Source organism: Homalodisca vitripennis, chromosome X (genome assembly GCF_021130785.1).
Source record: "Homalodisca vitripennis isolate AUS2020 chromosome X, UT_GWSS_2.1, whole genome shotgun sequence".
Classification (NCBI taxonomy): Eukaryota; Metazoa; Arthropoda; class Insecta; order Hemiptera; family Cicadellidae; genus Homalodisca; species Homalodisca vitripennis.
Genome location: NC_060215.1, coordinates 67,908,603 through 67,933,817, shown reverse-complemented (window position 1 = coordinate 67,933,817; position 25,215 = coordinate 67,908,603). Strand labels below are relative to the sequence as shown.

At 36.3% G+C, this 25,215-nt stretch overlaps 2 protein-coding genes across 10 annotated transcripts in view; one reads left to right on the top strand and one right to left on the bottom strand.

Moving 5' to 3' along the window:
• Positions 1 to 25,215, bottom strand: part of LOC124369128 — a 338,533-nt gene that overhangs the window by 189,022 nt on the left and 124,296 nt on the right. The gene's annotated exons all lie outside the window — the stretch shown is intronic.
• LOC124369132 lies at positions 12,187 to 18,280 on the top strand. 4 transcript variants are annotated; one of them, XM_046826903.1, is made up of 2 exons: positions 12,187 to 12,313; positions 16,736 to 18,280. In XM_046826903.1, the coding sequence occupies exon 2, from the start codon at positions 16,752 to 16,754 to the stop codon at positions 17,700 to 17,702; it is 951 nt and encodes a 316-aa protein (XP_046682859.1). In that variant the 5' UTR covers positions 12,187 to 12,313; positions 16,736 to 16,751; the 3' UTR covers positions 17,703 to 18,280. The 4 variants fall into 4 exon arrangements, with proteins under 4 accessions (XP_046682859.1, XP_046682860.1, XP_046682861.1 ...); XM_046826904.1 differs by lacking the exon at positions 12,187 to 12,313 and adding an exon at positions 16,175 to 16,628; XM_046826905.1 differs by lacking the exon at positions 12,187 to 12,313 and having other exon boundaries at positions 16,175 to 16,899; positions 17,811 to 18,280.

Genomic DNA, 25,215 nt, shown 5'->3' with positions numbered 1-25,215 from the left:
TCATTGGACGGCTAATGTGTATGTTATAATAGTTCACTCCATCTTAACATAGTTCTAATTTCGTGTATATTGACTTTTGCTGATAATGAATACTGATCATTTTACTATTTTCTAATCCTTCGAACAAGATGTTAAGGCGGTGGTAATCACCTGTACATAGCACGTATCATCTTGACTGTGCGGTCCAAGATGTATCTTTCGTATACTCCCAAAGTTGTATACGAGTTAGGAGAAATGAGGCCGATGATGTGGCTTGGCGGAAATTCCTTTTGTAACAATGATGGCGAAGCACTGAAGTTCATTTGATAGCCAACCATCACTTCCTTGCCCCAAGATGTATACGAGTTAGGAGAAATGAGGCCGATGATGTGGCTTGGCGGAAATTCCTTTTGTAACAATGATGGCGAAGCACTGAAGTTCATTTGATAGCCAACCATCACTTCCTTGCCCCAAGATGTATACGAGTTCGCTAGAGACATGGTTCCCAGGCCCCGGGAGTCTTATTTCGTCTACATCTAGCGTTAACCTGAGAAAGCAGTTCCAGCATCTTGTGGCAGTCCTTGTTCTTGACCTCATTCTTCGGTCACAGCTTTCCTAAAAGATGTTTCATTTTGCTAAACAAACCGATTTTCGAACCACGGGTATGACCATGTCAGTAATTATTAGACATATCATGCTAAAATAATGCATTATTCAACCTTACATGGATAATAACGAGTAATACAAGTTTATTTTCTCAGTTAATGTTTTTCTGATTATAACAACTGAGATTCTACCCTTTTCTGAGCTGATTTCTAAATATTATCCGTACGTTAATTTTAGTAAAACGACGTTTGCATTTTCAAACCCCGTTATACGTTATATTAACTTTTCAGTGAGGCCTTGATAAATAAAGTCTAGCTAAACATGTACAATTGTGTGGCAACTAATTCATTATCTATGAATAATAAAATAAACAAAAAACATGCCGACTGACAACAAATCAAGGCAGGAGACATATGATCAATAATAGTTTTTACCACTTACTATTTATACTAACATAGGTTACTAACATCCACAGAAACATTTCGCAAGATTCTTGTGTCTGTTAAAATGTTGAAACAAGTTTCTTGTATAAAACAACAATACGAGTTGTTAGTAATCATATCCTTACTTCAGAAAACATTTTGGCGATAAGTACTCTGTTTGTATATAGAAAGATAAAGGAGTGCTGATAAACAATGCTGCTACTGACGCACGGCTCTAAGGCTGATAGCAATGTCGATTATTTGATTCCTTGTGGGCTCAAATAAAAACTGTATTGTTATATTATATTATTGTTATAATAAACGCTCACGTTCACAGCTCTGAAATTGAACACGTATAAAGTGGCTTTCTTAAAACAGGATATTTCTTAATATCTCATAAAAGTTTACCTAACATGTCTTTCTTTTGCCTTGTAAAAACAGCCGAGGTTATAATAATAATTCACAATCAATCTCGGTATATCATAATTTTAATGAAACATTTTCACGAGTGTAAAAATGTTAACTAAGGGTAAATATAATTACAATACTAATGTTAGTTTCGCGTAGGGATAATAAATAATCTGCGAAGATAAGAAAAAGAAAACGTTCCCAAGACCAACACCTTCAAACAGTACATGTTTTTACATTTATGCTTGTTTACAACTGTTTAGAAGTCCCACTATAGGAAATAGTCCGCTGCAAGTTAACACGAATACAACATTAAAACGTATATTTGTATCCTTCAAAAAGTACTTTTCACCAAAGAATTCCGAATACAGAGGATTAAATAACTCTTATTATTCCAGTTATGATGTAACAAACACACAGAAGTACCCAAGAAAGTAAGTTAGGTACATCAGAGCTGATAACAATATGCCACAGGCGGTATTTCATACAGATAAAATTGTACATGTTTTTATGAATAAAGAGATAATATTTAATTTTTTATGATTGTTTATGAATAAGAGATAATTATTTTAAAGCATGCAGAAAATCATTTTAATAACACAGAACGTATACAATAATTTCTGAAATGTTGTTACTAACTGGCAAATTCAGTTACTTGTTCTCAATGTCATAACAATTGTAATAAAAACAACATCCATTCAATATTTCCTCAGAAAAATCTCAGATTGTAGTCCAAAAATCATTATGGATAAAATTGTGATGGTAGAAATCGAATAATAATATATTTCCTTGGTGATCCTTGGAGGGTTGCCACGTACACAGTTTATGCTGTCAAATATACTCAGGCATTTATGATTACCTTTTCAAATATTGCTAGATTCAAGCACTGATTTGAGTAATTAACCCACACCTATCCTACGGACTGGCAATGTGGAGTGGTTGCATAAACACACATTTTCCAGATTTCATCCTTCAGAAAAAACCGTTCGAACAACTGTAAAACTTTAGTGTTTTGGGGGTCGTACAGACCAACATTGACAAACCTACAACAGTTCACGCTGCTATGTCTCTATAATTTCGAAACTTCTCTTTTGCAAGTTAAAAGACCGAAACTAAAGGTAGAGGAACGGAATGTACAAGACGATTGTCGTCCACGATCGGTTGTATTCAAAGGTCGAAGCTCGATTTGTCAACAAGTTGCCAAATTTCATGAAAAGTGGTTTAGGGTCGTCTTAAAACAACCTTCATGACGAAAGCATTCAGTTGCACGGACGAGTTCTTGCCACCCGATTAGGAGATCCTGTAATGGGGGTAGGTAATAGGAAATGTTACGTATGAAAGAATTCTAGATACATAAGATGAATGGAAAATATTAGGCTAGTTAGGAAAAATGTAACCTTCTCTACACGATGAGATCCTGTAATGGGGGTAGGTAATAGAAAATGTTACGTATAAAAGAATTCTAGATACATAAGATGAATGGAAAATATTAGGCTAGTTAGGAAAAATGTAACCTTCTCTACACGATGAGATCCTGTAATGGGGGTAGGTAATAGGAAATGTTACGTATGAAAGAATTCTAGATACATAAGATGAATGGAAAATATTAGGCTAGTTAGGAAAAATGTAACCTTCTCTACACGATGAGATCCTGTAATGGGGGTAGGTAATAGAAAATGTTACGTATAAAAGAATTCTAGATACATAAGATGAATGGAAAATATTAGGCCAGTTAGGAAAAATGTAACCTTCTCTACACGATGAGATGCTGTGTATGAAATAAAACATAATATTATCGTTCTTATCTATATTGTGAAGTAAAGAATTCCGCATATGAAGTAAACTAGTGTACGTGCGAGTGATGAAGGAGTTTAGTTTTAGAGAAACAGATGAGTCTATTCTGATAATCACGTGACGTTTGTGAATACAGAGCATATTGTTTGAAAGCGATAAAAAGATGACCGATTAATATTATGGTAGTCTGAGGATAGCAGTGTCGCAATATCCAGTTGGAAGATGCGCGAGATTCTACAGACGTGTCTATACACTCTCTAAACACGTCTTCACACACTAAGACGAATGAGAAGGTCTCTCCTACTCCGACCAATAACAAAAATTCACACGCTATGTCACATCTCGTACTCCGGTTATAATGGTCTGTCAATAAATAGTTTCTTAAAAGTCTCTCGTCCTCCTGAAAATTTCAACTTTTATCGTTTTTAATGGTTCGTATATTTCATAACAAGATTCCAAAGGGTTTAGAAAATCTATATACCTGTAACTGTTGAGAGCTTCCCAGTACAACACAATTACAATTAGGCTTTTGTGCCTAGGCGGTTCCACATGATATACTTGAACACGTCAACATGCCAGCATATTTTTGTATATTACGAATGTTAGGTAAAGTGTGGTTGGAACTGCCCGAATACTAACCACTGATATTCAATAGAATAATCGCAGGGTGCTCTAGATATCACTTAAGGAATGGTTGTTTGAACTTCATAAAATGAAGCGGCTTTCGTTTAGTGCTTCGATATAAGTTCGGTAAGCCACTAAACTATGTGCGAACACTATGTACACGACTACATAAGCAGTTTTTATCAATACTATTTTATTGCAACTATCAGTAAATAACCCCATAACGCAAACACGAACAATAAAATACGGACAGCGCAACACATATTTATTAGTAACTAACTAGCTACTGCGATAAACAACTTTAAACTACGTGGAATAAGAGAATAAATCAACAGCATAATTTAACAAATTCCAATATTTTATTGATAATTAACAGAATTATATGCAAGATTTATAGATTAAATGAAAAATGCACAATAAGAGAATGGATTAATAATTTACGTTGTGTGTAATTCTTAAAATTACTCACTACAAAAGCAATATTTTTATATTTCACGCAAGCTAAGAAGGAAAGTTTGTTTTCAGCTTTAAAACAACTATATCTAACTGCCTAATACGACTAAATTCATGATTAATTACATCGTAAACTATACAAATGCTTTCGTTTTTCCTTCAAAACTGTCCTAATATTATACAAAACTAATGTCGCTGACTGAGTTAGATAATTCTTAAAACTATCTTAAAAGAAGGAAAGGATCTGTAACACGTGACATCTGTAACACATGTAATCAGTACCCACGATTACTACAAGTAATGTGTAACACACAAACACGGACACACGGTGAGGGACTAGTGTACTTCGGTGTATACGATCCTTGAGTCAAAGGCATATTTTATAATAACGTGTTATTGCATCGTTTTATTACGAATCTCCAGCTTTACACTAACATTGCCATAATACATTTGAGAGGGTAGGGTGAACAACCCCCTCACCAAAGGTGTTACAGCTTTGCACGCGGGGACTCATCTCCCGAAGATTAGAACTGTACAGCAACTTGCCGTGCTTTAGCTAATTCACTGAATTAATGATTAGTAAAAGGTTAATTAAGGGTTACATTTATATTACGGAACTTAACAGCAACACTTATATTACTATTGAACTACTTCATACGATTTAATTTATATTTTATGTTGACTATATTTATGACATCTGTATTACAAACCAATTTTAATACAATATATTAAAAATGTATCATGTACTGTTAAACCATTTATTTTAAGAATCCCTCTCTATATGGCCAATTAAATGGCGACTGTATACATTTAGGTATTTACATTCAGTAAGTCGTATAGGGGGGTATACCACTATTATCACTGTAGTTTGTTTATTTCATACTTAGTCCAAAAATGCGATAAAACTGCGCCTGAGACATGAGCTACTCGGCTTCAATTCTGGCCATACTTGCTCCGCTTTACTCTCGCCCGGAACTAGTAACGTGGAATAATATCCTACAAATTATCTAACAATTTTGTAAATGGCATTATGTATTACAACATTAAAAAATAATAATCCAGATTATTCCATATTAAAATATTTCCACTAAAGTTTAAGTCGCATTTCAGAATTAGATTAAACATCCTACTGTTTACTCATATCATGACAAACGACTGGCAATTGGTTTATTCTCCAGAACTGCTGCCAAACAGCCTTGGCACAGCGTCACTGAGTAAACTCGCCCAGCTGTTTGTGTACGAATGCACGCCCTGCGGCAATTTAATTACATCTTATACAAACGGCCATACAAAGATCAAAATTACGTAAATCTTCCAAAATGTTAGCAAGTTACTCTGTCAGTTCATTGTCAATAGAAACGAATTTTTAGATGGCAATAACGTTTATGAATTAAAAAATATATTTATTTCTACGCTGCGAATGTAAACGCTTTTGCTGTGCCGGCAATACATCCAACGTTACCAATTTACCGCCAACCTACCCGAATTTAATGTATGAGAAATGGCTCGATTATTTGTTGGGGCACCTGAGATTGGAGAGAATTTACGCCACACGATAGCAGCTACACGATTGCAGCTACACGATAGCAGCTACCGCGACCAGCGCAGCGATAACAAACCAGAGCAGCTGTGTCAGTGATAACGATATCGCTGCTGAACGTGCAGTTCCGAGGCTAATCTGTCGAAAAGTTGACTCAACTGCACATGTGAGTACTACTAATTGCTGTCGAACACAAACGCATACCATCGAAATTCCTGGAAAATCCCACGAAGCGGTTGGACGTTATCAACTTGCCTTATCGTGTGTTTCAGGAAAATACTTGGAATATCACATCAGCAAGATATTTGTAAAGAACTCAGGACTTACATATACAGCGGGTGACCCTGTGCTCCTTACCTGAAACAAAAATAAAACAATGTTGTTAAAATATGAAGGCGTAGAATTATTGACAAGATTAGTTACAGTTAAAGTACTGTAGTATAGTTAGTTTAAGTATATTTATAATCGAAATCATAGTAAGTTACGTTTATCGATATAACAATTCGCAGTTTTTACATTTATATAAATGTAAATAAAATCTCTTTCATACAATTATAAAATAAATACTAAATCCAGTAGAGACGTCTTCTTTTTTGTGCGATATACGCTTTCGTATTGTATGCTATATAAAAAAAATACAATACATGAAATATAAAGGATTACATTCGGTCAAGAAATTGTATATTTATATTTAATAAAAATACAGAAACCACCATATTAGAAAATGTAATTTTGTTTAATATGTATATTGAAAAATCACGAACATGTAATTTCTACGAATATAATTTTGTTATTAGTGGTATATCTAGTGTTTATTCCTGTTTAACATTTTGGCTCATTACTACAGATGCTGGTAGCCAAAACATTAAGGTGGTGACATCGACTTCTTATTAGGATTTTCCAAGTACGGAGCCTGGCACTAAAATGCTATTACCTCCAGTCGCCATCAACTGCGTTATCATCTCTCTCTAATTCTGCTACCATCACACGGTTACTTGGAAATTGCTACTAAAAATAATTCAGCTCGGTGCTACCAAAAGGGCGTCCAGTTAATTCGGCCGCGAGAGAGATATAGAAAGTTAATTGTTGCACTGACAGAATTTAAAAAAACAATATTACCCAGAAATGTAATTATTTTTACAACTGCAAAAATACCTAGTTTTATTTTAAAAATATGCCACCACATGTGTGTACAAGTAAAAAATAATAGGGAATTCAACGAATTTAGCGCGTGGAGTCGTAATTAATTACCTTTCACCGAAACGGAAGGTCCGTTATAATCATTAATTCATATATTATTGAATTGGATTGTCAAACTTTGTAACGGATTAGTACATTTCATCACAAGAGATTCCAAAGTGACACGAAAGTTATAATGAACATTGAAGCTTGAGAAAGCTATATGCTAGATGTGGTTTGTTTGGCGACAAACATTTTATTACTTTTACTGTCATTTATTAAAAATTTGCTGTTTAAACTTTTCAAAACCCCTTTTGCCTAATTTCTTTTAACAATAGTACCAAGTAATAATGTTAGCAAGTTGGAATATTTTAAGTAAGTAATACAACTGCCATAGTCCATGTGGTTCAATCTAAACAAAACAACTATCTTTAAACTTGTTATTAATTTTCTAGTAGAATTATTAATTTACCACATGATCACAAAGAACATTGATCAATGAGTAAAGCAGTTATTCGAATACTTGTACCCGTAGGGGATCGCGATCGACAGATCTCACACACTAGCCGAATTTAAATTTACTTGTGTTCACTCCCAACATTTGTTATTACAATCGACTTGAAAAAAATCAAATATTCATAAATCATAAGGGTTATTTAAACTTTTGGATTCACAGTGGCGTTTTCTTTATATTTTTAAATTAATTTTAGATTACTTAGCTTCCGTGGCGCACCCAGAATCAGTACAGTTTCTAAATGCTTCGGTGCAACTACTGCATGTAGAAGAATGTTGCAGAGTAAGCTGGCACACTGCGAACATTTTGAGCGGATGCTACCTACTACCAACTAGTCTTTTTAAATGGTTATTGCATCCGTCAACGAAGCGTATTGATCAAAACCTATGGAACCAAAGTTATAATATTTTATAGAGCGTGCCTATCGTTTGATTAAATTGCCCAACGAAAGTACGCTAACAAATGCATTAACAAATGCTAAATGGGCAGATGCCATAATATTAAAGCATTAAGTAATCTGGGGATTATTTCTCAAAATTCGGAGAGGTACGAAAGTCTCTAAAATTATACACAGCTACAGCATAAGAGCACAAGGGCGATGACAAATTGAGTTATTATTCGATCGTACACTCGGATATTATATTACAAGTATTCAGATAATATAATCTCAGGATTAGGTGAGGTACTGAAAGTCGACATCTAATGGGCCCGTTGTGGCCCCAACTGTAGTCACATTAGTCATTGACAGCTGAAGAGAGTGTCGAGTAAACTGTTTTCATACTGTCAACAGATGAGAAGGCTCAACTGATGAACGATTTGACATTTGTTATAGTGAGTGCATTAGTCAACATCATCATCATGATTCACTTATCACGAGATCAAAGAGAGTTGCCGATTTCAGTACGATATTTTGTTTTGCCATATTTACGACGATACTATGTTTAAAAAATTACGAGTATCGTTAGAAAGTAAAACGATGATCACTCGGCCATATCGTCTGTTGTTTTGATTGCGTTTTGGAGTTGTTTTGTTTCAACAGTAAAGACAATGATTTTACATTGTAATTATAGTTTTTATTATTAGTGGTTTTTCTACAATTATATTACTTTATAATTAGTGTTTTATTAGTACATTCAAGATTAGTTAGTGTAACTTGCGAGCCCACGCAGTCTACTCTGTTTGCTGTTGCAGCTCAATGGTGATTGCTTTAGTTAATTTGAGGCAATAACTAATTAACTATAAACATACTTTTATTTTACAGTGCATGAGTTCTAAATGTTACTATAATGTAGACACGTAATGTGTAAAAATTAAAATATTGGCGAATTTTTGAAAACGAGTTCATGGTAATAAATGTAGCATTTTCGCGGTTGTGAACTAACATAAAATATTGTTCTTTTGTGTGTTAGACATAATATGTCCTTTGTACCTTCATCATTTACATTTCCTTAAACTACGTAACATGTACACTTTTGTGGCAATCTAAGATTTTAAATAATATACTGCCATTCTTTGCCAGGTTCAACCCCACTACGTTTTAATATTTGGCCAAGGGAAAATGTTTGTTTGTATTATGACAGAGGTTTTATGAACAAGAGGGTTCATATACCGGGTGCTTCAAAAAAATGTATACGCACTTTAAACTATCGTAGTTTTCCCGCTCTACAAGGATAATGTTATATTTCTTCGCCAGGTGGCAGCATAATCGTCCCTTTATATTATATTGTTAGTTGGAATTTGTAATATCAACAAGGCGGACGTACGTTTGAGTTTTGAAGAACGTAAGCAGGTTATTAAGTGGTACTGGAAGTTTGAAAATGTGAATGAGGTTCAAAGACAGTGGAGAAGGGATTATGATACAGAACCACCTTCAAGATTAACAATTACACGCATACGAGACAAATTCGAAGTTCATAGAACAGTGTATGATGTGCATACAAGTCATTCAGGTCGACCTCGAACAGCTACAAGTGATGAGTCTTCAACGGCAGTCTTGGAACTGTTTCAACGCTCTCCTAACAAATCTTCAAGGCAAGGGGCACGTGAAAGTGATGTAAGTGCTAGCAGCATGCTACGCATTCTGAAGAGAGGCAAGTATCGTGTTTACATTCCAAGGCTGGTGCAACAGCTAAATGACGACGATCCAGATCGAAGGTTGCAATTTTGTGAATGGGTTCAGGAGATGGTGATACGTGAACCGGAATTTATGGGTAGCATCATTTGGTCGGATGAAGCCCAATTCAAACTTAATGGAAGTGTCAATAGGCACAATTGTGTTTACTGTGCTGAAGACAATCCTCACATTACAATTGAAAAAGCTGTAAATTTGCCTGGTGTAAATGTGTGGTGCGGGTTGTCTTCAAGGGGACTCATTGGACCTTTTCGATTTGAAGGTACTGTAACTGGTATTAATTACCTAACAATGCTTGCTGATTCCATATTTCCTGCCATTCGTGCATTATACGGTAATGATAATTTTTATTTTAAACAAGATGGTGCCCCGCCGCACTATCACAGGGACGTACGAGCATACCTGGATCAAAATTTGCCGGGCCAGTGGATAGGACGCAGGGGGGCAATCGAGTTTCCAGCACGCTCTCCAGACCTTACACCACTGGATTTCTTCTTATGGGGCACAGTAAAAGATGAGGTGTACAAACGTAAACCACGTAACCTAGACATTCTTTGGAATGAGATTCAAGCTGTGTGTAGAAAAATCTCATTGGACGTTTTGATACGATGTACAGAATCAGTGGTGACTCGTACTCGGAATTGTGTTGATGCTGCAGGTCACCAATTTGAACAGTATTAACATTTGTTATTTACGTTTCATTTACATTGGACTTTAAGCTTTCTAATTTCCTGAAATTTTACCTTGTAGAACGGGAAATAAATTTTCTATGGAAGTTCAAAGTGTGTATACATTTTTTTGAAGCACCCAGTATATGTTTATACTCTAGAGGTTCGCTGCTATTAAAGTGTACCATGGGCAAAAACCTTTGCGTTGGTGTCATCCTATACCCAATCCATCGCTAAAACCCGTGATAGTAATTAGAATAATGTTTTCACTCCTACTCGTTCCAATGCACTATGCCCGTAATTTCCGGGTGAAATATGGATATTATCTGCACATTACGGTCATCAATGTAAGCGAACATTTTCAATCTTCAATCCATATTTCAAGTCTCGGAATCCAATATTTATGAAGTTTGTTGAATGTGATAACAATTTTCATTTTAAGTATCACGATTTTCACAAATTTCCATGGCTAGGTTGCGAAATTTTCAAACCCCTTTCTTAGAGAGCACATATGATGTAAGACAAAACATGTGTACAACGTTCTATGTAAATCCGTTCTGCAGTTTCGGAAATTTCGAGATGAGTCAGTCTGTGTTAAGTTTTTATGTATATAAGTATTATGAACTCAGAAATTTTAATTAATCGACAATATTCATAATATTGTATATAAGTGTCAAGTGAATAAGTGAGATCAGCTATATATAGTATATATACTAGTATATATAGGACTAGTATATATACTAGTCCTTTTGAGGACTAACTATGGCTTTTTTTAGTCGGCAAAACATGACAGAAAGAAGCCCCTCCCCGCATTATAATGATATTGTATCCAAAGAAATTTATTAACTTTCTTCTTATAGAGATTTAAGTCACTTTCATGCTTAAGACGCTCCAAGTGGTGCTCAAAAATGTGATTTTCTTGTAAACAAAGTTTGTGTTATTTTTTAGTGAAGATTTTTGAAATGATTATGTCTGTGGATGAAGACGTTTCGACATATCCGTATGTATATTTGACTGTAATAATGTATATTGATAAAAGGGCTAATATGCTGTCGGAAGAAAGGCATTATGTTAGAAACTGTCAAGCCTCTTCGAATAAATCTGTACCTGCACCTCAGTAAATTTCATGATTGTGAATATTTAATATTCGTCACGGTCAGCGCGTCCCCAGCACAGCGGCTCAGTAATGTTATCTTATGAGCACTATCTCGCTGATGCAGTGATTATACCGTGCTGGTGCTATGTAGTAACGATGCGACATGCTGTCTAGGTGGGGCGCTACGTCTGTAAGTGCTTAGTCACCTTCGTGAATCATACATCTGAATTAATATAGTGGAATTTTGAACATGGTATACTCTTGGCATTGAGTTAGTCCCTAATTAAGGATATACAGACATGAAAAATTATTATATTGGGATTGAAACTATTTTTGAGATAAATTAAATGGACGAAGTATGTTAAAACGGATTGGCCCCTCCATAAAACAATTAATGTTTTAGTAGGAATCGAAGAGATATAGAAACGAAGCGAAATAGAATTAACTGTTATATGCTTACATTAGGTCCTTGTATGCGATAATTAAAAATCACCCTGGAGAGATAATGGCATAATATGAAATCGTGTTAGTGAGCAAACAAAATTCATAATAATAATAAGATAAAAATAAGATGCAGAAAAGCTAGATTAAATAGTAATAAGATTACATGTTAGAGTCAAAATGTTCTCTTTTATTTGTTGTTATCAACTGAGCCATGTCGATGATTGACACCTATAAGCGCCACTGCAGGCATGGTACAATAGTTATGCTGCGGTAGTTGGCTATACTGAACCTAGTGATTGGTGGTTGGGTTTTTCACACCATTCTCATAACTCCATTGTGCCGTCCCTAGTTGTTGAGGTTATGACTGCATGCTGTCTGTCCTTGAACTGTGCACGTTTTCTGTGTTAAGTGTTAATAATTATTTTAAATGTAAATTTATGTTTTGCTGTTTTTTGGTGAGTGGTTATTTATGTGATTTTCTCACTCTACTTTGGTGGTGGTTTCAATACTTAGTATATAAGCAACTTTCAATTTTAGTAATAGCTGGTTTGGGCCCGTCTCAACGGGTCCAACCATAATGGTTGGAGGAAAATCTGATCAGGAATTACAGATTGCTGTACACAGCATTATGGAGGTTAATGATAGTAATAAGGATGATCAGAATAATCCGAAAAATAATAAACGTAAACATGACAGTGAGTCTGATGAATCTGGTAAAGATGATAATTTAGTCCCTAATAACAAAGATCAAACAAATCAGACCAAAATGTCCAAAAAGACATTTGATCAGAGGTTATATAAAGCTTCTGCCACCGGACCTTTTGAGGTTATAGTTAGCTCTACTAACAGGACCAAGGTTAATCCATTCACGGTGGGTAAGTTGCTTCAGAAAAATGAGTCACTTATTGATTGTATTAATCGTAAGGGTAGAAATGTAGCTATATATTGTAAGAATTCTGAGTCCGCAAATAAGCTGATAACCAATAACTCACTTCCAAACTACCATATCTTTATCCCCTCTTACAGAGTTCGGATAACAGGCGTTGTCTATGCAGAACCCGATATTGACCAAAATGAATTTGTTAACCATGCCTGCAGTACAGTACCTATCCTGGAAGCCTATCGCATTACCAAAAATTCAAAAGAGGGTCCATACAGGACTCATTTTGTTAAAATAATTTTTGAAGGCAATACATTACCAGAAAGAATTATACTAAATCATGTTATTGTACCTGTTGAAAAATATACTTTGCCAGTCAGACAGTGCTACAGGTGCTACTCGTACAATCATGTAGCCAGTTCTCCATGTCAAAACGAGAACTTGTGCGGAACATGTGGTAAAAAGGCACACGGTGACCACTGTGACAAAGACCCTAAATGTGTAAACTGTGATGGTGACCATGTAAGTTTCTCGAAAGATTGTCCAATGTTTAAACGTCAATTAGCAATTAGAAATAGAATGTCAGAATATAATGAAGATTTTTTCACAGCTTCTCAATACTTCCCAAATCCAAAACAACCTTTCCACCAAAATCGGTACCATAAAACCTATGCCTCAAAAGTCTCACCAGATGTAACTAGTTTAACAGAATTCCCTCATATGTTGGCCAGACCACACCCTACTCCAGTAGGAAATTATTTTGACCCCTTAAGTTATGCTCAAGTAAATGAAGAGAATGTAGGGCAGTCCTCTATATTCAGGAAGCCAAGAGATAATTATAGGCCTAATGGAAACAACACAACTAAGCAAAAAATTGTACACAACACACCAAATCGCTGGACAAGGAACAAAAGTAACAAATCTGATAAAAATGAGAGGTTAGGTCTCTCTATGACTTCAGAAAAACAAGTAGACAGTGTTAAACTAAAACAGTCACTTGAAGACTTTAAAGCAAAGGCTTATTTTGAAAAATTGATGTTGGATGCATCAATAGCCAATCCTGACCCTCTAGAGATGATCAACATAGTACTAAGGAATATAAAGAGTATACTTTTAGACTTAAGTATTGGCACTACCGTAGACACCTCGCCCCCTGATGGAAGTACCGGCAGCTCCAATTAAAATACTGCAATGGAATGTTCAGTCAATCAAATCAAAATGGGCTGAATTATCCTTTTTTGTGTGTAAGTACAATATTAAGGTTATTGTCTTACAAGAAACATGGCTAAAACCAAATGAAACAATATTGTTTAAAAATTTCTCTGCTGTGAGAAATGATAGGTTTGATGGTTATGGTGGGTCTGCAATTTTAATCCACAAGTCGCTCACGTGGAGAGGTATTGACTGTGAAGCTGTTTTGGGTTTGGATGCTCAGGATCCAATTCAGGTGTCTGGAGTCACGATCCGGGGCCTTTCAAGGCCTCTTCACATATATAGCATTTATTGTTCTCCAAAAAAGGTAAGGACAGAGTTATGGAAGAACATTTTTTCCAATAAACAAGATTACTCTCTACTGTGTGGCGACTTTAATGGTAAGCATCCCTATTGGTCCGCTGACTTACGCCAAGACACAAGGGGCAGTCATATATACAATGCGTACAGTGACTCTCCACTCATACTTTTAAATGATAAGTCCTTCACCACCACTGGATCTCCTGGCAGAAGACCTTCAACTTTAGATCTTACTTTTGCCACTGTGCAATTAAAAGATAAAATATCGTCTTGGAAGGTAATGAGTGATTCAATGGGTAGTGATCACTACCCTATTATTTTAGAAATTAATGGTAACAAATTGTGCTCACAAACTGTTTTGGGCTCAAAAAAGTCGGGTATAATAAGTTTCACTCATAAAAACTTTAAAAAAGCCAATTGGGGTAAGTTTTCAGAAATAGCTGATAAGACTGCATCCAGTATACTCTCAAATAAGAAATCTGATGATATAAATATTAAGGATCTCAATAAGATATTAAAGGTAGCAATAGAAGACTCAGTCCCCAACTTCTGTCACCAAAATAAGGGAGATGGCAAGTTTTTTAACGCAAAATCTTGGTGGACACCGGACTGCTCTAAGGCAGTCGCTATAAGAAGAAGAAACTTCAAACTCTTCACAATGAAGATGACTCCCCTAGCATACAGGCAATACAGAACTACACACTATGAGGCCGTGGAGGTGATCCGTAAAGCAAAAAGACAAGCTTGGGTAAGTTTCTGTGAGAACATAGAAAATAAAAATAATACACAAATTTGGAGCACAATTAGAGGTATTAGAAGTGGAACCAAAGATACTTATAACAAGATTTTGCTCAATGATAAAAACTTAAGTTATAGCTTTTTAAAACTTACCACTCCAGACTATGTTCCTATGAAATCTGAAATCAATCAACCGATCTTTACAAAGGCTACAAACCAACTTCCATTGGAAGAAAAATTTAGTCTAGAGGAATTAGATATGGCGATAAAATCTAGAACTAAGCTAACAGCTCCTGGTTTGGACGGGGTAAGCTATTTAATCTTAAAAATGTTACCCTTTTCAGCTAAAACTCTACTGCTTAATGTTTTTAACAACATCTGGTCCGGAGCCGAGATTCCGATGCAATGGAAAACCATCAAGGTAATAGGCATTCTAAAACCAAACAAAGAAAAAGGTAAGGAAAGCTCATATAGACCCATCTCTCTAATGTCATGCATGATAAAAATCTTCAATTTAATGGTAAAACACAGATTGGAATGGTTTATCATTAAAAACAAACTAATACCAGACTACCAATTTGCCTACCAAAAAAAGAGAGGTTGTAATGATTTCCTGTTAGCATTCATGGCTGATATTCATGTGAATTTAATGCAAAATAGGATTGCAGCTGCTGTCTCGCTGGACCTGAGCAGTGCCTATGATACGGTTTCTCTGCCCGCTCTGGTGAGTAAGTTGTTTGTCCTGGGTATTCCCCACAGATTTATAACTCATGTACATAAATGGTTAAGCTATAGACAATTGACTTTTGTCGGAAGCCAGCATACCCTCACCAGGTCTACTGTCAAAGGACTACCCCAAGGTTGTGTGCTCAGCCCAATCTTGTTCTCACTTTATATATCTGATGTGGGAATTCAGTTACCAAAAGAGATCCAACCCTTTTTATATGCAGATGATCTCACATTAGTCTGTAGTGGTACACGGTTTGACGGTGTTGATGCTCGGATGCGAGAAGCCCTGTCTAGTCTTACCCAGTACTGTCAACTGCTGTCCCTGGCAATCAATGTAAATAAGTGCAAAATAATAATCTTTAGCAGGAAGAGGCAGACAACAAACCCAAATTGGACTGTAAATAATGTAAGTATCCCAGTTGGAGATTGCCTCAAAATTTTGGGTATCAATTTTTGACAAAAAACTGAATTTTAAACAACATGTAAGCTGTTTGGTGAGTAAAACTCTTAAGGACCTAGACATTCTTAAGTCACTGGCCTGCGGAAGGAATGGTGTACACCCTCAGCTACTTTTAAAGGTATACTGCAGTATAATCAGAGCTAAACTAGATTATGGTGGCTTTTTGTTTGGGCATTTACCAAATAGTGTTTTGAATAAACTAGACATTATTCAAAATCAGGCTCTCAGGTGCATATTGGGTGCTATGAAGTCAACCCCAATTTTAGCTCTTCAAATGGAAGCAGCAGTACCCAACTTGCAGACCAGAAGGAAAATGTTAACTGAAAGACTAGTTTTCAAAGTACTGTCTGAACCTAACCATCCAGTTTATGTAAATTTAAAGTATTTAAGTATGGCAGCAAATCATCACGAATACTGGGCCAAGAAGACCACACCACTGTATATAAAATCAGTAAGTACTGTAGAAAGGATAGTAATCCAAACCTGTGTCAAAGAAACTAGACTAATTGACAGTCTGGAGAAGCCAATTACTATGCTGGATTTAAACTTATGTTGCAGGGTAGATATTAATCGGATGGAAAATCCAAAATCCGAAATTCCTCCTGAAACACTCAAAAAATTATTTATAGAACAAATAAATGAGGAATTTTCAGACTACATAAAAATTTACACAGATGGATCGAGAAACGCAGAGGGTTCTGGAGCAGCTGTATTATTACAAGGTAGGCCTAATCATCTTAGTTATAAATTCTGTTTACCCAAAATAGCTTCCAGCTACACAGCCGAACTTTACGCCATAAAGAAAGCAATCGAGATAGCGAATCTTCAACCAGGTAACAAAGTACTAATTTGTTCTGACTCAAAAGCAGCCATCCATGCAGTCAAAACAGCCTGTAAACTTGATTATATTGATAACATTACATCCCAAATCGTGGAGGAGGTCCTTTCTTCAGAAAAGAAAATAACACTTCAGTGGGTTCCTGGTCATGTGGGTATTACACCAAATGAAATAGTAGATAAGCTGGCGAAAGAGGCAATTCAGACAGGAAAAGTAATCAAAGATCTGGTCCTTCCGATGGGTGACTTTGTCAGCCATTTAAAATGTGAAATGACATCCTTATACAAAGCTGAAGTAGAACAAAGCAATAAAGCAAGATGGTATAGGGATGTGCAGCGGGACCTTCCTATGGTCCCATGGTTTAAGAATGCTAAGATAGGAAGAAGTAAACTAGTCACAATAATTAGGCTAAGACTGGGTCATGCACAGGTAAATGAAACTTTATTCAGAATAAACTGCTACTTTACTGAAAAATGTCTCAAGTGTACATTGAATGTGAAAGAAAGTCTTCAGCACCTAATCTTTGAATGCCCAACATATGATAGCTTCAGAGAACCATTAATACAACATTTAAAGGAAAAGAAAGTAAGGCCACCATTCTATCTCAAAGAGCTGTTGGTAAGTTTTGACTTAGGCGTATTGTTAGAAATAGTAAGGTACCTAAATAGTATAAATAGGTCAATTTGATAAAGGCAATTGGGTGTTACTAACATTCAAGTATAGAACTCTTCCACACTATCTTGGAGTCATATTTGTTACCTACTCCAGGTTCTAACAATTTGTATTTATCTCCAGGGTCTGAATCCTTTTCGGAGTAGAAAGTCGCCTGGAGGACCTCAGGCGTGAAGAAAGTCTGATCAGTGGGCCCCAACCATTTCCATTGATCCTGTAACCTAAAAGCCTTTCCTATAGCTTGTCCCCCTCTGTGTGTAAATAACTGAACACTACAGGAACAATTGATTGATAACAAAGTCAGGTTATAGGCAAATACTAACATTTATGTGGAATTGTAATTAACTTCCCCTTCCCATGAAAAGAAACAGTGTGAAAGTGAAATAAAAAAAAAAAAAAAATTAACACCCTCACCACAAATCAGTTAAATGCAATACATACAGTGAAAAGTGAAATAAATAGTAAGGGTTATTCAAAACATTCAAAGTGCGATAAAAACAGTGGAAAGTGAAATAAATAATAAAGACTATTGTGGTTCCATGCCCATATGGTAGCAGAACCAGCTACATTTTGGTAGCTAAGAAAGAAAGAAAGAAAGAAAGGGTTTTTCACACGAGTGTTGGCGCGTCATTCTAGAATAAGAGAGTTATGTGTGTTTTCTGATAGTGTTAATTGCTTGATGATATTTAAAACGAGCACTTATTTAATATTTGTAATATTTCTATAAAGTCAAGTCTTGAAGAGGACTGTACCATAACGACGTAGGTCGTCAGACAGCGTGTTGTAAGGTTAACCTCTCTCTCTCTCTCTCTCTCTCTCTCTCTCTTACCATTTTAACTAACTTATTCTCCATTTACTTGTTGTTTCATGTTGGTGTCGGTGATAATTAGTTCATTTTTGTTCATTGTTGCTCAAATGTAATTTTATGTTGTGTAAGTGGTTGTTATATTTATTTATTTATTTGTTATCTTCAGACTATCAGGCTCGATCCAAAGAAACTAAGTACGGTAAGGTTAGTAGGGTGGACCCATCATGACGGGTCCAGCCACCATGGCCACGCCAGAGAATGCTCTAGAAACCGAAAAAAGCGGTTTTGAGTATTATGGAGACAGAATTTCCTCTAAACGAGCAACACCATAATGATAAATTAGAATTAAATGCTAGCCATAAGAGAAAGTTTACTGAAACAGAAAGTCAGAATCAAGGAGTAAAAAATAATGAAACGAATCCCACCAAGTTACCCAAAAAAAAAATTCATGCAAAGATGGTATAATGCAGACTCAGCTGGGCCATATGAGGTTGTGGTAAGTACTGTAAATAAAACAAGGGTTAATCCTTTTGCTGTTGGTAAACTCCTCTGTAAGTATGAAGGTAAGATAGCCAATATTATTAGAAAGGGTAAGAATGTCTCCATCTTTTGTAAAAACCACAAGGCAGCAAACTCTCACTCTCTCGTAAGTGAGAATCCTTCTAACCTTATTAAATACCATGTGTTTATCTCTAGTTATAGGGTACAGGTAACCGGAGTAGTTTTTGTTGAACCAGATGTACTCCCAAATGAGCTAGTAACGCGGGCCCTAAGCCCAATCCCTATATTAGAGGCTTACCATATCACTAAAAAGGGGAAGGATGGAGTGTATAACACTCACTTTATGAAAGTAATATTTGAAGGTACTGAGCTTCCAAATAAAATCAAACTAGATTATGTAATGATGTCTGTTGAAAAATACACACAACCTGTAAGACAGTGTTACAGATGTTATTCATTTAATCATGTTGCAAGCGCACCATGTAAGAACACCAACCTATGTGGCAACTGTGGTGAACCCGCCCATGGTGAATCTAATGGTGAGCACTGCCAGAAAGCTGCCAAATGTGTCAATTGTAAAGGGGAACACCCCAGCTTTTCCAAGTCATGTCCAGAATTTAAGAAACAATTAGCTATTAGGGTCAGAATATAATGTAGATTTCTTCACTGCCTCTCAAGCAATTAATACAAAGAGCCACACACCAGGCACACAAGTTAAACCTCACAAATCTTTCTCATCAGTGGTCAGTCATAACGTCACAAGTCATAAAGACTTCCCTCAACTTAACTCTATTAGACCTATTCAAAAAACCGATCCTCGCAGATAATTACTATAACACTTTAATTGGCAGCGAAGATGAGGGTGAGATAACGGAAGAAAGTGGATGGCAACATCTCGCTAGAAAGCCAAAGGACAGACGAGCACCTTTTAACAACAAGAACACAACTGTGTCTAGAAACAGAAATTTAAAACCCTCATCAAATATCCCTGCCAAAGGAAAAATTGCTGAAGGTGATAGGCCTAGTCCTAAGCAAAGTAGGTCAGGTGAGCTTACTGAGGATGAAAGAGCCCACCTCAAAAAATCGATGGAGGAATTCCAGGCAAAATTATATTTTGAAAAGCTAATGATAAATGCAGCTGCCGATAATGCTGGCAACCCGATGCAAGCTGTCAATATAGTTCTAGAAAATATTAAACAGATTCTCGTAGGCTTGTCAGTGGGTATTGACATCGTCAGTAATGACAAACAATCCACCTCTTAGGATTATACAATGGAATATTCAGTCTGTTAAGTCAAAACGGGCTGAATTAGAACATTTTGTTACAATTAATAACATAAAACTCATTGTACTCCAGGAGACCTGGTTATATCCAGAAGAAAAGTTCACCTTTAAAAACTTCAGCACGGTAAGGAATGACAGATATGATGGGTATGGTGGTACAGCAATCCTAGTACACAAATCTCTAGAATGGAAAGTGGTACCAGTTCCAGGCCTGGAGAACTATCCAATCCGGTTTACAGGTATTGAAATATTAAACTTAGAAAAATCCTTATTTATATACAACTGCTATTGCGCTCCAAACAAATTAGATCTAACTCTATGGAACAATTTATTTCTTTTACAAAAAGAATTCTCAATCGTATGTGGGGACTTTAACGCTAAACACCCCTACTGGTCCAGTGATGGGCGGAAGGATTATAGAGGAATTCAAATTTTCAATACTTACTATGATTCACATTATATTCTCCTCAATGATAAATCCAGTACCACAGTAGGATCCCCTGGTAGGAGACCCTCTACCATTGATCTTACCTTTGCAACATTTCAACTGAAACAGAGGATCCTTTCTTGGAAAGTGATGAAGGACTCGATGGGTAGTGACCACTACCCTAATGTTATAGATATGAATATCCAAAACCAAAATAATCCCACACCATTTTTAGACCAGGCAAGTTTCCAGGATAGAAACTTCAAAAAAACAGACTGGTGTGCATTCTCCAATACTGCCGAGAAAGCCTCTGTACAAATTCTAACTGTCAAGGCCAAAGGTGACATAGAATATGAGGATTTTATGAAAGTTCTGAAAGAATCAATTATAAATGCAGTGCCAAAATATCACAATGGCCCAAAAGGTATTGGTTTTAACTCAAAATCCTGGTGGACACCAGAGTGTTCCAGGGCAGTTGCCATCAGAAGAAGGTATTTTAGCCAATTTACGAAGGAGATGACACCTGTTAACTATAGCCACTACAAAAAAGCTCATTATGAAGCAAAACAAATCATAGTCAAAGCTAAACAATCTGCATGGCATTCACTATGCGAAAGATTAAATTATAATAATAACTCTCAAATATGGCAAATGATAAATGGACTAAGGCAAGGAAAGAATGCTTCAAATAGTTCTGAAAAGTATTTAGGAAATGACAAGGACCTAAGCTATAAATTAATGAAAACTATCTCCCCAGATTATGTTCCAGAAAAATCAGAAACTGACCTCCCCATCTTCATGAAAAATAGTAATAATCACCAACTTGAGGGTGAATTCAAAGAAATCGAACTGGAACATGCCATCAAATCTAGGTCCAAGTCCACTGCCCCTGGATTGAATGGTATTAACTATTTAATCTTAAGAATGTTGCCTCCTTCAGCCAAAACCCTTCTGCTAATTGTCTTTAACAACATTTGGCAGGGAAAGAGCATCCCGGAATACTTGAAAAACATAAAGGTAATAGGTATATTAAAACCAACAAAAGATAGGACATCTGAAAACTCATATAGGCCTATCTCATTAATATCCTGTATTATGAAAATATTCAATTTAATGATTAAGTACCGCCTAGAATGGTTTACCACTAAGAACAAACTTATTCCTGACAACCAATTTGGTTTCAAAAAGAAGAGTGGAGGCAATGACTTCCTGCTGACCCTGATAACCGAAGCTCAGGTAAGCCTTACAAATGATAGAACTGCAGTTGTTGCATCCCTGGACCTAAGTAGCGCTTATGACTCAGTCTCCATACCAACACTTGCAAGTAAGTTATATGTTTTAGGAATCCTAACAAAATTTATAATGCACATTTTTAAATGGTTTAGTAGTAGAAGGTTGACCTTCATTAGCAATCAGGGTACCTTCACCAGAACTGCATATAGAGGCCTTCCCCAGGGGTGTGTGCTCAGTCCAATATTATTTTCACTGTATACTGCAGACATCGGTAGGTATATGCCAAGACAGGTACAACCTCTACTGTACGCAGATGACATAACCCTAATCTGTAGTCATAAAGAGCTATACATTAGTGCAGCTGGGATCCAAGAAGCCTTGTCCAGCCTTGAACAATACCTGTTCAAGGTATTGCTTAATATAAATCCAAGTAAGTGTAAAATTATCATAATAAGTAGAAGGTAAGAAATCATAAATCCCACATTGACTGTTGACAATCAAGTTATTCCTGTAGTTAATAGCCATAAGATCTTAGGTATTATAATCGATAATAAATTAAACTTTAAGGAGCACATCCAATCACTGGTAAGCAAATCCCTAAAAGACCTTGACATCGTGAGGTCACTGGCTTGAGGGAGGCTAGGTGTCCACCTGCAGCTTCTAACAAAGGTATATAAAAGTGTAATTAGATCTAAGCTGGAGTATGGTTGCTTTATTTTTGGTCATGCCCCAAAAGTAAACCTTAAAAGCCTACAAATAGTCCAAAACCATGCTTTAAGATGCATTCTCGGAGCTATGAAATCTTCCCCAACTAATACTCTGCATGCAGAGGCAGCATTACCTCTCTTACATATAAGGAGAGAATTCTTAACAGAGAAAATATTGTTTAAAACACTAAGTAATCCTCAACACCCATGCTACGAGGGGGTACCTAAAAAAAAAAACCGGAATTATTTTATAAAAATTATATATTATCAAATTTTTTACAATACGACCTTATCTCCTTCAAAATAATCTCCATTACAACTAATACACTTGTCCCAACGGTATTTCCATTGATCAAAACATTTTTTGTAGTCATCTTTAGAAATGGCTGCAAGCTCGAGCTTCGTTTTTTTCTTAACCTCTTCAACGCTGTCAAATCGTTAACCTTTCATGCCTCTTTTCATGTGTGGAAATAAAAAAAAGTCGCATGGAGCGAGGTCAGGCGAGTAAGGTGCGTGGGGCAGCGGAACCATGCCGTTTTTGGCTAAAAACTGCCTAACTGAGATGGCTGTGTGTGCCGGTGCGTTGTCGTGGTGGAAGAACCAGTCTCCAGTCTGCCACAAATCGGGTCTTTTCTGGCGAACACTGTTGCGCAATCTTCTTAAAATCTCCAAATAAAATGTTTGGTTGACAGTCTGACCTGGAGGAACAAACTCAGAATGAACAATGCCTTTAGCATCAAAAAAGCAAATCAACTTGGTTTCGATGTTTGATTTGACTTGCCGACATTTTTTTGGACGAGGTGAAGATGGCTACTTCCATTGGCTTGACTGTTGCTTCGTTTAACCCACTACTCTCTGATAGTTCCTCAATTGTCTGTCGACGCTCGGTGAGCACAAATTCACGAATTTTCTCAACATTTTCGTCCGTTCGAGAGGTTTATGGACGTCCAGAACGAGGTTTGTCTTCAATCGACATGTCGCCATTTTTAAATCGAGCGAACCACTCATAGACCTGAGTTTTCCCCATAGCATCATCTTTGTAAACTGTATTCAATATTAAAATAGTTTCTGCAGCATTTTCACCAAGTAAAAATCACAATTTCACAGCTGCACGTTGTTCACTTAAACTTGCCATGACAAAAAACGAAACAAGAACAAAACAGGGTTAGCGAAAACAGTCACTACGAACGAACAGAATGCACTAGGACAACGGAACTGGGGTCACTGAGCTCGCAATGGGTTGCGCGACACACGCCTAGCAGCAGGAATGTGTACTACACGCTGCCGGCTGCCAGCAATACAATTCCGGTTACTTTTGGGTACCCCCTCGTATGTGAATATAAGATATTTACATGCAGTAGCTTATCATCATAAGTACTGGGTCAAAAAAACCAAACCTCTATACATGGAACTGGTGTACACAGTAGATAATCTGGCGAATCTAAACAATATTGCAGTAAGTGATTCAAATCTTTTGGAATTCGTTGATAGCCCCCTACTGCTTAAGAACTTAAAAATAGCATTTGAATTAGAGATTGATGACACAGTTGGGAAAAAATCATTACTCCCACCAGAAGCCATTAAAGCATTATTTCTAGAATTAATGAGAAAGAAATATGAAAACTATCTAAGAATTTACACTGATGGCTCACGAAGCAAGGATGGCACAGGCTCTGCCGTGTATATACAGGACTTAAAAATAGAATACAAATATAAACTTCCAAACCAGGCATCCAGCTATTCCGCAGAACTGTATGCCATAAAGAAAGCTGTTGAAATAGCAATCGAACAAAATTGTGATAACATTGTAGTATGTTCTGACTCAAAAGCTGCTATACTAGCCATAAAGGCAGCATGTTCAGTAGATTATGAAGAAAATCTGGCATCAGCCATTACAATCTGCATGATGAGAGGTAATAAATACTTCACTTTTCAATGGGTACCAAGTCATGTGGGGATAGGCCCCAATGAACATGTAGATAGGCTGGCAAAAGAGGCAACCCAAGCAGGTGAAGAACCAACAGATTTTAAAATGTCATTGGAAGATTTTGTTAGCGCAATTAAACAATCACTACTTGTCCCCTGATAGCCCCTCCCCATGGTATAATAATTACAAACTGAGTAGAAATAAAATAGTAACGATAAATAGACTAAGAATTGGACATGCTTGGGTTAATGAAACCCTATTTAAGATAAATTGTTATTTCACTCCGTTATGCCTCAAATGCAATGCAGGTTCCATAGAAAGTCTTCAACATTTAATCTTTGATTGTGTGCAATATAACTACTTCAGACATGAATTGCTCACTAAACTGAAAGCGAAGAAAATAGATCCACCTTATATATTGAAAGATCTTTTAACAAGCTTTGATATGGAAATAATACTGGAAATGGTAAGTTTTCTTAAATCTATAAATAAGGTAATATAAAAAAAAAACAAAAAAAACATACTAACATAACTTAAGTCTTGAAAGTGACCAGTCTTAAGAACATGAATGTCTTCACCATAGGTTATAACAAAATGTTCTTTCCAGAGCCCATTTCCTGTTTCTGGACTAGGAAGCCCCC